The sequence below is a fragment of the Coturnix japonica genome, chromosome 1 (assembly GCF_001577835.2).
Source record: "Coturnix japonica isolate 7356 chromosome 1, Coturnix japonica 2.1, whole genome shotgun sequence".
Classification (NCBI taxonomy): Eukaryota; Metazoa; Chordata; class Aves; order Galliformes; family Phasianidae; genus Coturnix; species Coturnix japonica.
The window spans coordinates 55,884,822-55,900,560 of record NC_029516.1 but is presented as its reverse complement, the minus strand read 5'-3'; the positions used below and the strand labels follow the sequence as shown (position 1 = coordinate 55,900,560).

General features: G+C 36.5%; 1 protein-coding gene across 2 annotated transcripts in view; it reads right to left on the bottom strand.

Annotated features, from left to right (window-relative positions):
* TRIM24 (tripartite motif containing 24) overlaps positions 1–15,739 on the bottom strand; it is a 54,745-nt gene that overhangs the window by 15,056 nt on the left and 23,950 nt on the right. For both annotated transcript variants that reach the window (XR_004307898.1, XM_015867130.1), the window contains exons 3-9: positions 10,871–11,018; positions 8,464–8,596; positions 7,107–7,223; positions 5,600–5,714; positions 4,786–4,932; positions 2,032–2,149; positions 191–456 (exon numbers count right to left, since the gene is read on the bottom strand). Coding sequence is in view for 1 of the 2 variants with exons in the window: in XM_015867130.1 (XP_015722616.1) it covers positions 191–456; positions 2,032–2,149; positions 4,786–4,932; positions 5,600–5,714; positions 7,107–7,223; positions 8,464–8,596; positions 10,871–11,018 (1,044 nt within the window). In the remaining variant the exon portion in view is untranslated. The remainder of the gene's footprint in view (positions 1–190; positions 457–2,031; positions 2,150–4,785; positions 4,933–5,599; positions 5,715–7,106; positions 7,224–8,463; positions 8,597–10,870; positions 11,019–15,739) is intronic.

Here is a 15,739-nt window from a genome sequence, read left to right as displayed (position 1 = left end):
TAAGAGGTGGTACTTAAAAGTGACCAGCACTGATGGACCTCAATGCCTTCAAAAGCATTTTCATGCAGTTTCCCCCCTTCTTTTGAGTAGAGGGAGTGAGAGAGTGGTTGTGGTGGAGTTCAAATGTCCATCAAGGTGAAACCACCACATATGGGAAAGAAAAATCTTCTTTGAAATTGTCATAGCTTACCTGATGAGAAGCAGGAGGCTGCTGCAGAGTTCCTGGCATTCTTGGATTTGCTAGACCTACTGGACCTGCTCTGCGTTGAGCTTGCTGTCTCTGAGCCATGACTTGTTGCTGCATGTGCTGGAGCCGGAGCTGAGCCAAGTTTATTTGCATTGGGAACTTAGACAGCTGATTTGAAGGTGAGCTGCCTGGTGGCTGCAAATTTGTTTCCGCCACAGGGTTCTTGGGCATGTGTGGTGGGGTTTCTTTATCTTCAATTACCAGAGAACCTGGTTTAAAAAACAAAAATTAAATGAATATTGATAAAGTGCAGTTAGCAGAAATACTATTTTTACAGTGTTAGATTTTTGATACCACGAGGCCATCGTTAATTACTATAATGCAAAGATGGGTAAACACGAGACAAAGGACTCACTTCATATTGTTTCCCTGCAGAAACACGGTTCTATTTTATAATGGAAAAAGAAGGAGATACTAGCAAAGGATCAGTTTTGGATGGATCAACTAGACTATATAACCATGAACATCCTAGGGAGATCTTTGAGCTTCAATTTCTATTCCCAATCTGATGATTTCCTAGGATGCTTATTTCTATTAAACACAAAGGCTTTCAGGTACTCACATATATGGACTACCTTCAAAGCTTCCAGGTTCTGGGGTTCAATAGAGTTATAAAACCATATCAGTTTATGGTTATAAAACAAAAATACAAATACTAATGTGGAGATTAGAGCAAAAACTTCCCAGAAGGTATTAGAGTACAGACAGTAAACTTTTACATCGCAGTTCTGATAAAAACATGCTTTCTTCTGAAGTCCAGCCGTAACTTCAGGAAAGAATATCTTAAAAATAGACAACTTGCCAAAAGTATTGTTCTCTTCCCTGTTCTATTTTTCTATTGCATTCACCCCTTCTCAAAGGCTTATTGCTTAGAATGACAAGGAAATAAATGTGAGCTTTTGAACATGTTATGGTGCTGCTAAGGCTTTCAGTTTAGGAAGACTGGATTAAATTAAAAGAATGTGCTGCTAGATGCAGGATGAGACTGACTTCAGGAACTCTTGCTTAGGTTATAAAGTGAGTTTATATATTGTGTTTCTGGCTTCAGAACCTAGCATGTGCATTGTCCAGCAAAGTGCAGGTTGCTACTTTCATCGTTGATGGAGTGAGGGCCTTGAATATCACAAGCATCAGTATTTGGAAAGACCATACGTACTACCCTGAAGATAAGGAACGAAAATGAAGTTAAATTGAAGACAGATGGGCCCTATCAGGTCATACCAGAGAAACCAGACTTAGAGAGGAGGTAAAGACCTAACTGAGTATAACTAGGGTTAAAAGTTTAGGAGTGATGAAGACTGTCAGCCTGCCTCCCTCAATCCTCAGACAACCACTGAAAGGACTCCAAGGATGACTGTGAATGCTCTAAGGAGGAGGGTCTTATGTTAATCAGCTCTAAGAAAATGATAACAACTTTGATAAAACATTTAGCATATGCATGAAACTCTGGGGATGAATATGAGTACATATGAGCACAACCAATAAATGTAAACCGCACATGAGCCACGGTGTGCATATTGGTCAAAGCTATCCCCTATGTGCCCAGTGCTGCAATAAAGAAATACCTGCTTGACAACTTACTGGCATGTCAGGTTAACCTACTGAATTTCTCAGCATCATCATCACATGCCGCATTCAAGCAAGGGACATTCATTATTGTTTCACCGTAAGTATTCACATATAACATTTTTTCCACACAACACATCTTCAGTGTCTTCCACAGTTAAGTACATTATTCTAAAAAACTAAAATAAAAACAAAGGACTGACAAAATTTTACCACACCTAGATTGAAAATATTTTGAGCCCAGAAACTAGGATCACAGTGAAACTGGATGGTATTGTTAGTCACTGGTGAAGCATCACACCTCGCTCGGAGAAGATAGCGTAGTCGATATGTGATCTAGAACAAGAACAAAACATGAGATTTTCCTCTCAAGTTAAAGCCATTAATATGAGCTACTGAAAACAAACAAACAAAAAATCTTCAACCTCCAGAAAACTGAGGTAAAAGAAAAGTTTGTCCAAACAAAAATTAAGAACGATTAAAAAAACCAAAGTAATCAATTACTACATATAAGCAAGTATTCTTTTCCCCTCCAGAAATTCGTATCTTTCCACAAATTCAGTTATTTCATTTAATTTACTTGCAGGCAAAGAATGGATTCATGTCACCATTGCTTTTTTTTCTAATATAAGCTAACCCGTTCATTAAAGAAAAAAATATATATATATTCTATCCTCTTGACAACAAGCATCATCAAAAGAGAATTTTCCTTAGTAGTAGATATAAGGTCTTTTCAGAGAGCTTTGTCCATTACAGGCTTATCATACTTTCTTTCATATATTACTTTGAAAATTCTCAGATATGTTCACAGTCTTCAGTCTTCTTGGTTCCAAAGGACTGGACTGTGATTAGGGTACACAGGCAGAATGCTGGAATAAATCAAGGAGTTTATCTAGCTACTAGAAAGAAAATACTTTTTACAGGTATTTCCTAGAAATATCTAACACAGATGTTAATTCAGAGTAACATACAGCAGATACAGAAAAAGCTTATCAAGTTCCATGCTTCTTTTGTCAAAATTTCATTTTTCTTTCAAATATTTTTCTTAAATAATAATTTCCTAGAAAAGTCCAAGACGTATGTTTGCCCATATCTGCCTAAAAAAGGACAACAATTATCTTTTACGTATGAATTGTCTTTTACATATGAATTTTATAAGAGTTTCCACTTTGCTCCTACTTTTTTGTTTCATTTAGGCAGGTTGATTTTAGACCAGACAGAAAAACATTTAGCAAGACTTACATGGTTTTTTGTATGTTTGTTTTTAAATGATTATGGAAAATTTAAAGTGCACTATTATTTTGAATATAGACCTCCTAGTAGTTCTGTACACTGCCAGAATCAATTATAATACACTTCTCCGATCACAAATATTAGTTGCAGAAAAAAATTTTCATAGCTTATTGCATACATTCCTTCTGTGTGCAAACACATATATTGCAAATTAAATCAGAATTAGGTTATCTCCTGTCAGTAATGGCAGTAGTAAAAATGTTTTGTTTATGATAGAAGACTTGGCAAGGAAACTGATGCCTTACTGAACTGTTTGAATGTGTTATTTCCTTGAAGTACAGGTATTACCTCCAAACTATAATGCTGAATTTAAATCTGCTGGGTATTCCTCCCACCTAGTCTCATGTGGTTGGATAACCCCCAGTAGAGGCCTTGTATGTTCCTCTATGTGTTACTGTTCAGGAATACATCTTACAGATGTCCATGGACAGAGCTATACAGACCACAAATAACTCTGACCTTCAGCAAAAATTCAAAGCCTAAGTTTCATCCATTCCTTCAAAAGTTCTCTCTCATTTGCTGAGGCTTTATGGGCTACGGTGGTCTTTTTCTTAGGATTTATAACATTTACATGATTAAGACTCCTGCAACATGTTTTCTCATTCATATAGGAGAAGTCTACGTGGCAACACTAGGCAATTTTAAATAACATGACTTAGTCTGATGCCCTTTTTCTCCATTCAATTAAAAAAAGTTACTTGCTAAGGCTGTATAAGACAGGCCCAGTGAATTTAACCACTTGAAATAGGTTGAGAAAACAGCCTGCAGCATTTTAGTGGGTATCAAGCAAACAAATGAACACATACACACACCCCAACAGATTCTCAACTAGGCAACGAGGCAATAAAGACAAAAAGAAAACTTATGTTCCAATTATAGGAAATTGGAAAAAGATGATCATCTCTCCTCAACATTACTACAGATTTCCTTCATCTGGAAAGTACAATTTAGAAACCCCAAGATAAATGACTGATAATCATCTTTTTAATTTGTTTTTAATTTCAAGGGTATTCTTCTGTTTGATTGGTTGGTTGTTGCTGTTTTTCAGGATTTGTGTTCATCACAGTGAACACAGTGATCTCAAAACAGTGAGATCATGCATACATGTGTGTCCTTACAACACTGAAGTACTTACTTCCATAGTGCTTTGTATAAAAAAGCAAAAGCCTCATCTTCATTTTTATCAACTTAACAAATCAATTTTTGAAGACTTTTACAAAAGACAATTCTAACAGAACTTAGCAATACACTATTTTCATATTAAATGCTGGATATCAGGCTCTAAGGTATACAGATACCTTCTTTATCTAAACTCGGAAGCTGTAAAACAAACTAATAAGAACCTCATTAATAATTTAGGACATACAGTAATTTGCACAGTCTTTCATGGCTTCAAGGTTTTCACTTCAGAGAAAAGGAGTTAACTAAACTTCTGAACACCTACAACAATTCTATGGTAGCACAACAGGAAATAATTGTGATATGTGAAGCTAAACTGCAATAAATACTCTACATTTATGCTTTTGAGAGAAAAACAAGAAAAACTGATATACAAATATACCAAGTAGTGTGACATCATTAAAATGCCTAATCCCTTGGTGTTACAGATAAATGTGTGTATGCATACAACCTAACTATAATACTTAAGGAAAAGAAGAAATCTATCTTCCCCATCTTACCAAACGTTTACTATAGAGTAGAGCTGTGCTGCTTCCACTGGAAACTGCCCATTTGGAAAAATTCATAGCATGTTCCAGCTGTTTAGAGAGACCTGCCACTTCCAGTTGTTGTTGCATAAGTTTCATCCGATGCTCTTTTGCCAGAGTCTGCAAGCAGAAAATTAGATACAGTCTAAGCATTCAACTTACAGCTGAAACACATTAACTTTCATGTTTGCGACTCAATGATCAAGAGATTTCACTTAACACTTCTAAAAAGTACTCCCCTACACCTTGACTACAGCTATCAGTCAAAAAAGTCACAATATTTATTCAAGATATCAAGGTTTTGCATGTAGGTCTTCATTTTTTCTTATGACACATTTTCATATGGATATGCCTATATATACACACACACACTTCTTTAAGCACTCTTGGATATGATCATTTTCTAGGCATCAATTTTAAACAATCTCCTTTGATTTGCTACTAGATTGCAGAATTTATAGAGTAAGACTTTTCATGCATGGGGCACAGAATAATGACCTACAAAAGCGTGTAGGAATAAACCAGGTTCAGATACAGCCTTGATTATTTATATATACATATATATAAATATAGATAAAAGAGACACGATTTACAAAGAAATAAAGAAACACAGATAAATAAGTAAGTAAATGAATATGCTTACTCAAATGGCTTGTGTGAGACTTCTCACTGCTTTGGAACTGCAATAGGACATGCACAAACAGCGAATGCTAGAAATTGATTTCAATCATCACCAGAAAAAAAAAAGAAAGCTGGCTTTTTTTTCTTGTGATAGTAGTGAAATTACCTCCAACTGATGCAGCAGAGCTTTTCCCTTTTTGTTTATTTCTACCATCAGTGTAAATATGGCAACTTTAATATCCTGTTCGACCTGCTTTTGATTCTGATTCATCTCAAGAATTCTGCAAGTAAACAGTATAGAAAATTATATTCTTCAGGTCACAAACCCACCTTTCAAACACAGAATTTTAAACAACTTCTGTGCTGCTGAGACTACAATATTCTTTGATTGTATGCACCAATTAATACATAAACAATCAAACAGTTTTAGTCAGGAAAATTACTAGTAGAAACAGAAAGAGCAAGTAGCAGTGAACTACAATAAAATAATAAATTCAAAGGCGGCAAATTCTAAAGACCTAAGTCTGTAAAATCTTTATCAATAACATAGACAATGGAATCGAGTGCACCCTCAGAAAGTTTGCAGATGACACCAAGCTGAGTGGTGCAGTTGATACACCGGAGGGAATGGAAGCTGTCCAGAGGGACCTGGACAGACTGGAGAAGTGGGCCCATGAGAACACAATGAGGTTCAACAAGGCCAAGTGCAAGGTGTTGCACTTGGGCCAGGGCAGTCCCAGGTATTTATACAAACTTGCCCAAGGAGGCTGTGGATGCCCCATCCCTGGAGGCATTCAAGGCCAGGCTGAATGTGGCTCTGGACAGCCTGGTCTGGTGATTGGCAACCCTGCACATAGCAGGGGGGTTGAAACTAGGTGATAATTGTTGTACTTTTCAAGACAGGCCATTCTATGATAAAATTATAGTTATTATAGTTATTTAGTTAATTATATTTAGTTATTTCAGCATTAATGCTCAAATTGGTAACAGGTCATACTCTTTAAATTGTGAAAAGCACTGCTAAGATAGGATAATAACCACTAAGATGCTGCAATAGAGGAGAAGAGTTTCTGCTCTTTTTTCCCATCTCTACTATCTTAAAGACAGGCAAAGAGCAGAAGACTTTAAGTTACACACAGCATCTTCTACTGTGTTGAATCTTCCTGTAAATGCTGAAGAAGCAGTTACAAAGGACTACTGCTGCAAGAGTTTTACAGATTTATTCCTCTGCTAGGTTTGCAGTACAGAGTGAATAAAGTTCAAAGCACCAAAGTATTACATAAATCTTCAAATGTGTGTCACAAGCATTATGAAAACATGAGTCATTATCTCTCACTTTCTAAGAGGGATCTACACTAAAAAAAAAAAGTGTGCTGATGATGAATATAAGACCGCCTCCTGCACAGTTTATTGCATAACTTGTTTAATTGCACCCAAGTTATTGTTCCCACAGGTTAAGCAGAGAGTTACTTAACGTAAGTAAGCACATTAAAAAGACACCCATCGCTATATAAAACTGAAGCTTTTAGAAGGTCAAGAAAATCATATAATTTTTCTTTCTGGAAACATACAAGGATTGAGGTACAAAATCTACTAATCTAAACACTTCAACAAATTACAGAGTAAACTAAAGTTGCAATCTTTCAGTTTCAACCTCAAAATCCAATACATACCTGTTTTGGATCTGCTTCCCTGTACATTTTATATATTTAGTTTTTTCCATCAGTTTAGAGATTAGAGTCTCAATGATTACTTTCTGGTTTTGAAAAGCTTCTTCTATAAACTGGTACCTATAATAAAGAACTAGTAAGTATTTTATGCATGCCGAGTGTAGATACAATAAAAAGCAGAGTGCCCTACAAAAGGCTTTGTTACATGACTGCTGCCCAGGTCAAAAATTTAACTGTCATTATGGAGGTATGCATCAGCAAACACTGACCTATTTTACTTACAGCATATTCCTTTTAATTTTGACTTTATGCTTTCAGAATTACGTTTTTCATAAAACTGAAGGGATACTGTGTGACCTTGTCACAATTCTACTGAAAGAAAAATTAATGTTGTGCTGTAGCTATTACTCTAAGTGAAAGAGCACATAAGCTATTACTTTGTGCAAGATAAGGATGTAGAAGCAGAAGAAGAGACTGCTGAGTTGGTAGAAGTCAGTAACACTAAATCAAGGAACTGAAATCAACAACAATTTGTAGAAAAAAAGAGGAGATGTTCTGAAAAGGATATAAATCCTAAGGGAAGGAGAATTTAAGAGGAAGACAGCAATTCAGCAAGATCAACTTTTACTTGATTCCAAGAAGCAACAACTGCCAACACTCCTCCACCTACTGATGTCTGCCTGGTCAGCCAAGCAAGTTCACATTAAGAACAGTGAACGTATTCATGTTTAACCTATGAGCACATCTGTCCCAGGCCATTACTGTTATGTGTTAACAGAAAATCATTGTCCCACACTTAGGAGTTGTGTATTATTCCTCTTTTCATCTTCCATAGGTAGTAGGAAATGATCAAAGAACAGAAACCTAAAATTTGAATGTTATTAAACAGTGTTCTCAAAGTACAGTATAGTTAAACTTCAGATTTACTTTTCTTTTGTGAAGAGCTCTTCACAGAAAATTGCCCATTTGCTCCCTTCTAAATTTCTTGGGTAATGTTTGGTTATATAAACATCTTGTTGAAGGACAAATGGAAAAATTACACATAAGCATACCATTACATAACAGCCTCTGTGCTTTCTAAGGTCTCTGAAAAACTGCACAGCAACAAATTTCATCCAAATAAACTGACAGTAAATAAAGGTCTTGTTAAATCACCAGAGTAAAAACTGAAATAATTAGATTTAACTCCAAATCATCACACATTTGCCAGTCACATTCCTTTAGATACCATCTTTATTTCTTCTCTGACCTGAAAATTTAATTTTTTACCCAACTGAATTGTAGATTGCTACAGCCACAATTAACTTCAAGTTGTCTTCCTGCAAGCAAGCTGTATAAAACACTGACTTTGTTTTCATACCTGTGCTCTTTGTGCTCCAGTAACTGACAGTCTCTGCATGTCAGCCTGTCACATGTTTCACAGTATAGCTTCAGCTGCTCCTTTTTGTGGAAAGGGCAAAACACAGGTCGCTGACTGGTCACACCAACTGCCTCTGTTGGTTATAGGAAGATATCAGTCCAAACTCTTGAAATTGTTAAGAGGTTTGCATTCTCATGTTCTTTCTTACTATGCTCCTCATATATATGCTAACCAGAAGTTGCTACTGTTTCTTCAGAAGCCCACTCTAAACAGGCTGGAAGTCTCAGCTCTTGTAGTAAATACAAATGAGCCTAGGAAACATCATCACATGTTAGAAATGAAATCTGTTCTTTTATGCAATGTAATGGGAAAAAAAAAACACCTCCTTTCTTATGAGTTGGGCTGTATACTGAGTTCATGAGGATCACAAAGCTTGTAATAACTGACTTCACAAGGCAGCCCCTTCTTCACTGCAGACCAGGAAGGTCACTTTTCTGTACCCATTCATTTGCTTATTTTAATAAAACTTGCAGCGTAATTTTCTCATCTAAATTTCACCAAAATTATTTGAAACTGACTAGAAGACTCAGAGGAGGACTGAATATTCCTATTCAGCCTTCCTATGACATTTTTCTCAACAAATTATGTTCAGAATAAGTCATGCACTACTCTTGTCCTTTCCACGTACATTCAGCAGTCACTTTTGATTAACTAAATATGAACGTGGGATGTAAATACAGCACCCAAAATATACCATGCTGGAAACTACCCTTTGAGAAGTAGATTACAGGAATGACAAATCCTGTCACATTCAAAATTCACAGAAATTGACACTGAGGATTGAAAAATAAATACAAGCATTTATAACAGAAAATAATTCACAATAATAAAACCCATAATTACAAGATCATCCATGTTCAGATGACATAGATGTTCTTTACTATGAGAGTGGTAAGGTGCTAGCACAGGCTGCCCAGAGAGGTTGTGGATGCCCCATCCCTGGAGGTGTTCAAGGCCAGGTTGGATGGGGACCTGGACAGCCCAATTGAGTATTAAATGTGGCCTTGATAGTGGTGGAGGGGTTGTAGATTCATGGTCCTTGACGTCCCTTCCAACCAGGGCCATTCTCTGATTCTTTGACTTACTAGAACTTAGTCTTAGCAGAACATCTGTCAGCATCCTATCACATTCATAAGTGTCTTTGCATTGCTTGAAGACAAGACTAAATGAGCATAAACTGAAGCCAAGAAGGTTCTCAGTAAATAAAAGTACAACCTTTTTCACCACAAGAAGAGTCAGGCATTCACACTGAGAACACTCAAAATTTCTGATAGGCTGTACTGTACACTGTAACAATCCTTGCTAGTTTTCAAGGCCCAGATAGATAAAGCCCTGAACAACCTGATATGATCTCACAGCAGAATTGCTCTAGGCAGGAGGTTGGACTAGATCATCTCCCGAGGTTCCTTCCAACCTCAAGTTTCCCAGATCCTACTGAGGAAAAACTCCTAAATTCATAACACATTTTTCTTTAATTTCTAAAGCAAGACATTTCAAACTTAAAATATACTCAGCTAAAGTAAGAATTATGGCATGTTCCACTGCTAACAAAACACATCCTTATCAGTGCCGAAAGAATTTAATTGATCCAGTGCTTACTTTGCTGTGATATCACAGTAAGTTAACATAACTATTTAGTAGATCTCTAGAAAAGCCAGAGGAGCCAAATACATAAAGAAGCATTTTCTGTGGTTAATCTGTAAAGTCAAGGCAAAGATGTGCAATCATTCCAGATGAAACATTTTTTATTTGTATTAGTTTTATATTCATATTGGTATGTATACTGTTTAAAACATTTCAACATAAAAATTGTAATTATATGCTAATCTGTAGGTTTTCTCACCACTATGCATTGTATCTTGTAGAAGAAATTGAGTATCATAGTTGCAGCCATGACAAAAATTTCTCTTTCCAGTAGCTACATTCTAATGAATCTAATTCTCAAAACAAAACAAAACCAAACGAACAAAACCCCAACAGTCTTCTCTTTTGTTAGCTGGGTCATTTTAGAGATTCACTTTAAGAGTCTAGAGTGCTCCCAGAGAAACATCAGAATTAATTCAAATGGTTGCAGCCTTCAGAATGGAACTGAAATAAGTGAGTGGGAGGCAGGAAGCTACCAAAACTTCCCGTACCAATCAGAAGGTAACATTCATTTAGTTAGAATTCATATGCACTAAGGGGTTACGCCATACTGAATCTGCCCTTTTACATTTATTAAGTTTAAGGGACAGTATTTTTGAAATGCATCGTTTTAAAAAGAAATGTGATGATTTAATTTGGTTTTCTGATGCATCCTCTGTGATTAGCACACATCCTCTGCAAAATTATAAATCAAGTATGTTACCTGGAGATACTTCTTCTTTCTGTCTTACAGTGTGATCCTTTGTGAACTTAACCCTCTGGTGAGCTCTGATGCAGGTCTTGCACAACCATTCTACACATTCCACACAAAACCCATGAGCTTCTGCATTGTCTTCACAACTTGTGCAGACCTAACATGAAGAGAATAAAAAATGGTAGCTATAAAAATAAATATGGCATATACACACAAGCTACTGTTCATATATCATCAATGCATTTTTATACTTTCCCTAGAACAGTCAAATGAGAATGGAAAACTGCCTGAGGTACAGGAACACTATAAATAACTATCTAAAAGAAACTGAATGTGACTTGTCAAAGAAAATGGTCGTTTTGTCAGTGATATTCCAGAACATTTACCTGACATAATAAAAGTCAAACCATCACTTTCCACCTCACACTGCACACTTAGAAGTTGTGTAATGTTTACTATAGAGTAAATATTTCACAAGAGCATATTGTAAAGACAGAACACGATCAGCACTGCTCTGATTTTAGAAGACAGAAGCTTTACTTTTACTTTCTGTTCATCTCAACAAAGTTAAAGGAAATGCACAAAGTGAAAAATAGCAGGGTTCCTCTCAAGAATCTCTGCATCACTACTTTGAGACAGATTACAGTGAAGCTTATCAGTAAAGCTAATCTTCAAGAGATTTTCAGGGAATGTATAATATTTTTCAAACTGTGGCCTCTGGACTATACCCAAGACATCTAGAAAAAAAAAAGGTAATTTAGGAAAACACACCTGACAGCAATCAAAATGTCCTTGCATAAAATCAGTATATCCACAAGAAAGATTTCCTGTCAACCAACAATTTGAGCAACAGGTTGAAAACTAAAAATGATGGACAACAACATTTTATATGCTCATATTTTTTTTTTCATTTTTAAGACCTCCTTTACAGTCACATAACTCCTTCCTTCATGTACCCCTCTCCAGCCATATCTTGAAGGTTTTAGGCAACTATCATCCATTTCTAACAATATGTAGCACTTCTCCAAACAAAAGATTGAAGCTGCTCAATGATTACTCTATCATAGAGATCCCACCGATAGAATTATGATAACAGGATACAAGAAACAAAATTTTAGACCTTGGTTTTCCTTTTAGTTTCATTTTTTAAAAATCCAGCTGCTGCACCCACACAAGATGATCAGAGATTAAAGCAGAAGCAACAATTTTTATACTAAGTAGATACATACAACTATGGCCCAGTTTGCCCTTCCAGAAAATGAGGAATGATATCATCATCATAGTATCATAGTCTCGTGCGGGTTGGAAGGGACCTTAGAGATCATCGAGTCCAACCCCCCGGGATTCGAGCCTCTGTGTAGCAGAGCGGCACTTCTACCACTTGTGCCACAGGGGGGATTCGAATCCAGGGCCTCCGGTGTTGCAACGCGGCATATTGCTACCACTGAGCCACCGGGGCACACATGAAGTGACTTGCCTTAGGCCACAAAGCAAGTTACTGACAGAACTGGAATTTGAACATACAGGTCCCAGATTCCCAGCACTGTGTTTACTCTTCTGGATCATGTTGCTTCTCAATGCAAATATCTTCTGAGAAATAAAGTTACAACACAAGGGTGATAGACCCCTCTTGTTGTCACTTGGAGTGTGAGGCAGTTCATGTTCGTAAAGGTGACCTGAAAAGGAAAACAAAAACTGGGCTCGTGCCCCTTTTTCTGTTTCTTTGCAAAAAGGAGGCCTGAAAGTCTTACTTAAAAAAAAAAAACTTCTTAAAAAAAATATATATGTTCTGCTAATTTTTTTTTTTCCCATCATCTCTTCAACAACAAAAATTCTACTGCTATATATATATACACCATGTGCCCCGGTGACGCAAGTGGTAGGAATGCCGCATTGCAACACTGGAGGCCCTGGATTCGAATCCCCCCTGTGGCGCAAGTGGTAGAAGTGCCGCTCTGCTACACAGAGGCTCGAATCCCGGGGGACTCGATGATCTCTAAGGTCCCTTCCAACCCGTATGATACTATGATACTATGATGATACTGCTATCTAGACTAGGGAAAGATATAAATGGCATTAAAAATATTCAAGGAAATGAAAACAATTAAAGAAAGTCAATTATAACTAGGAAGTTAAAAATTTTACTTGCCCTTAAGTTTTAATTTCAGTGACATTTTGAGGGGGTGAGGGGGGAAATCATGAAGCCACATTGTATCCTTAAGAAATGAATTTAAAACAAGTAAGTAAGCATCACTGAGGCATTAATTTAATGTTACGTTTTCTGTCTGGCTGCAAATCCCATGAAGAAAATTCTCTGCCTCCTTTCCCAGTTGTCTTCTCCCTAAGAGTAACAACGCAATCCTTTGCAAGGCTGGTGTAAAACCAGACTGATTGCATCACTGTTGCCCAGTGATCAGTTACATGAGCACTGCTGACTGCGCAGAGAACTTCTGCAGGCCAAGAAGCTTTTAAAGAACTTGTTGCCAGAGCAGTATTATCATGCGATGCTCCCAGATTGCCTAGAAGTGGTTTTGAAGTTATACAGAATGAGAAATTGAAGTTTTTTTTTAAGCCAGAAAAATAAAATAAGTGAAAACAAGACAAGTAGGGGAAAAAAAAAAAACATAAAAAACCCCAAAAAACGCCACACCAAACTTTCAGACCTTTTAATTATTATTACTAAATCAAAGAAGCAAAACAAAACAGAAAAGGCAGAAACCCAATTAGTATTAAAAAATTAACAAATACATTTGTGCACTTTCCAGGTCACCTTTAGCAAACTCAGGCAGGTAAGCCTGAGAATATGTCAGGCCATTCAAATGAGTTCAAAAGACTTCAGGAAGTAATCATTCTTCCTAGATTCCAAGATCTTTGTCTATTTCCTTTGTGCATTGTGCTTTAAGTTTTTTCTGTCTGTTTTGACCTGTTATTGTTAGAAAGGAGACTGTGATTCAATAACCAACAGTCAGGTGGTATGAAAGGAGCTAAAACTCATTTCACTTTGTTGTCCAAAAATATATACATTGCAACTTCATACTCTTCAGATCCACCGAGTAGAAGACAGACAGATTTATAAAGTTCTTCACTGATATTATAACTCATGCTGTCAAAACAGTTCTGCACTGTTGGTAAAAACTAGATTTGCTTCCATCCAGTTCTTATTTGAAAAATACATTTTCAGATCAAGATAAGATTTTGCCGGAGCTCTGAGTTATTAGAAGAAACTTTATACCTAAAGTACATAGAAGCATAATTACTGGAAATACAAACTATATTCTTATGAAATCTAAACTTATATCACATTTATTTTGACTCATACAAGCACTCCTTCAGTAATTTCAAAGGAAACTCCCCCTAGTTGACTTGTAAGTCTTTATTCTGGTTAGATAGATTTATTTTTAACCGACTTTCCCTTCCAATTATGTCTAATTCAGTTACTAGTTTTAGCATTTATAACCCTGGGAAGCGTTCACTCAGCTTTCATTCAATTTTAATGTAAGCTGAAATTACTCAGCATGTTGCAGACAGGTTACTATATTTTCTGTTTTAAAAGCTTGTTTATTTAAAGACAGATTTGTATGCACAAGCTGAGGTAACAGAGCTGTCTTCTCAGCTGCTACTCTGTACAACCTACTCTTCCAATTAGCTTATGTATCAAAGAGATTAAATAAGCAAAATTTTGAGTTTTAAAGGAAAATAACTAAGTAGTATTCCAGAGAAATATTCGTTCAACTAATATTCTGAATATAAATTACTCCAGTTCAAATTTGATACAATAGTAACTTCCTATTGGATTTAAAAAACACTGGTGCCAAACGTGATACAACCATTTCTTGGCACATACAAAAGCAGTAAGGACAACACCTGCCTTTTGGGACATACCCATCTGTACTTATAAACATGAATCACATCCTGACATCTTAAATCATGAACCCTAAGGAACATATACTTTCCACAACATCCCATCAACAGCCACCTTTCTACTAAGCGTATCACAACTATTATCATGACCGCCTACTACCCACTGTGCTAAACCAGCAACTTTCAAAGATGTTTTCACCATGGCTACATCTTTGTTAAGGTATGTAACATACTAGCTCTTCTTTGGAAGAATACACAGTATCTACTTCGGCATCATATAAGTTCCTGACTTCACTCAGACAGCACTGAGTTTGGTGGTTACTCCAGCTGTTGATACCCTGTATCTCAGAGAAGTATTCCCAGTTTTGCATGGTTACCTTGAATTTTCCATTCCTTATCCAAGGCACAAAGGTCTCAATTCCTCACCCCACCCTTAAAACTTAAGAAAAATCTAGAGGAAGAAAGAGGAAAACAAAAACACTGCTTTGCCCCCAAACCAGCAGAAATAATTCTATTTCTATCATAACTCCACAAAGCAGTATGTCACAGGACACATTATATAACTTACCCAGAGGTTATGATGCAGGCCCCAAATAAAAAGAAAAAAAAAAAAAAAAAGGAAAACTGGAAAATTTCAGGTCTGCTTCTGCCAAGCAAAGCAATTTGTTATCTTGCTTTTCTTCCTAACTGAAGCAACAAGAACTATTTTCAAAGGAAACCAAAGGAAAAAACAAACATACAAAAAAATGCAAAAAAAACACCTTCAAACAATCCTGTGTTAACAGAACGCTGACATACTGCTTGTAATTCCTGAGACTTCCAAGTAAATTCCAATTTCACATAGGTTATAAGATTTCTAAGAATCAGAGCAGCAGAGTGCCTTATACACTGAAGACAGTTAAATGGCTTTTGGAGACACAAGTTTAAGTCCTCTTTCTTGGAGACACAGACAAAACAATATGTAGCCAATGAGTTAGCATTACAAACCCGACTGGGTACTTCCATCAGCTCTTGACA